Source organism: Lipotes vexillifer, unplaced genomic scaffold (genome assembly GCF_000442215.2).
Source record: "Lipotes vexillifer unplaced genomic scaffold, Lipotes_vexillifer_v1.1 scaffold225, whole genome shotgun sequence".
NCBI classification, from domain to species: domain Eukaryota; kingdom Metazoa; phylum Chordata; class Mammalia; order Artiodactyla; family Lipotidae; genus Lipotes; species Lipotes vexillifer.
This window is the reverse complement of record NW_006787630.1, coordinates 2246043-2247534: the sequence shown is the minus strand read 5'-3', so window position 1 is coordinate 2247534 and position 1492 is coordinate 2246043. Positions and strand designations below refer to the sequence as shown.

Below are 1492 nucleotides of genomic sequence, written 5' to 3'. Positions count from 1 at the left end.
GGGGGGGGGGGGGGCTGTGTCCCAAGATCACTCCCATCGTAAAAGGGGCACACAGGCCCCTGGAGGAGGGACTTGCCAGAAGTCACATGTGTGGCACAGTGGAGGGGGGCTACAGCTAAATGCGAACTCTGCAGACATCGGGGTCCCCTCATCTCATCTCGGGCTCCCTGGAGGCCCAGCTTCATCAGCCCCACACGGGCCCCTCTCTCCCCAGCCCTGAAGACGCAGATGGAGGGGTGTCTGTGTACACAGCATCATCCATCGTGGGGCCAGAGGTACAGGCGCTTCTGATGAATCAAGGCAGCGTCACACTGCCACCTCTGTGTTCACGCTGTCACTCCTCTTCCAAAGCCTGCCACCGGGTAAGCAGACCCCGGGGAAGCCCAGCCTTGGTTTCCCCCAGACTGAATCAGCCAACTGGGGTCCCAGGGGCCGCCAGGCACTTACTGGCTGAGATGAGGTCCATGTACTGGCAGATGGCATGAAGCAGGAGCCTCTCAAAGCTGCAGGGAATGGATGCTGAGTGGCCAGAGCCAGACACCGGGGGAGCTCACGGCGCCCACCCCCACCCACCCAGTCACCTGTTGTCCAGCATGGCCGTGTACACGGCCTGGGGAGACACAGAGAAGAACCTCAGCAGCCGCTCCTCCCAGGTCTCCAGCATTTCCTGCAGGAGAGACAGGCCCAGGGGTCAGGCCAACTGTGGCACCCTAGCCAAGATGTCCAGGCACCCCACATCCATGACAGCCTCTGGAGCCCAAAGCCCTGGGTTCAAATGTGGCCTCTGACTCACTACATGAGGCTACTTAACCGTTTCCAAGGATACCAGGCACTCAGACACATCCAAACCTTTGAATCTGAGTCTTTGGCCTGGTGAACTCCTACACTTCCTTCAAAACTCACCTTCATTGCCCCTGTCCCTCCCACCCTCAAGGAGAACCCTTGCTCAGCCCTGGGTCCTGCACTCGGATCTCACTAGTCTATATCCTGCCCCGTCTGCTCCATCACACCATGTTCACTGGCTTACTGGTCTCCCCTCACCCTGCCCCTGATTGAGAAGCTGAGAAAAAGGGCCTTCAAAAGAGACCAGGCAAGTGGAAAGAGACAAGGCCAAGGCCAGGCTTGGTACTCACCATGGGAATACGGCTCCGCTTGAGAACGGCTCGTAGACGCCGGCTGATACGCTGGAAGCACTCGCGGGGCGTGTAGGCCGGGTCCTCTGCAAGAGTCCATGCAGTGGGGCAGAGGTGGGAGTGAGTAGCAACCCCGCCCACAGGCCAGGCTCCTCCCACCTACCCTGGCCCCACACACACACCGGGCTCCTCCCCACCTGCCCTGGCCCCGCCCTCCCACACCAGGCCGGGGTGGGGGGGGGCCCCCCATCAAACCTCTGCCCCACAGCCCCACCCCGGACCCAGGCCCACCTCTCCGCCTGTCTTCCCCGCGGCCCCTCCTCCGCGCCTTGTTCCTGCCCTCGTTCTCCAGGTAGCGG

General features: G+C 61.9%; 1 protein-coding gene across 1 annotated transcript in view; it reads right to left on the bottom strand.

Moving 5' to 3' along the window:
• Positions 1-1492, bottom strand: part of R3HDM4 (R3H domain containing 4) — a 4837-nt gene that overhangs the window by 865 nt on the left and 2480 nt on the right. Inside the window, exons 4-7 of the mRNA XM_007460405.1 lie at positions 1425-1492; positions 1134-1219; positions 582-667; positions 448-503 (exon numbers count right to left, since the gene is read on the bottom strand). The exon at positions 1425-1492 is cut by the window's right edge and continues 59 nt beyond it. Coding sequence (XP_007460467.1) covers positions 448-503; positions 582-667; positions 1134-1219; positions 1425-1492 — 296 coding nt within the window. The remainder of the gene's footprint in view (positions 1-447; positions 504-581; positions 668-1133; positions 1220-1424) is intronic.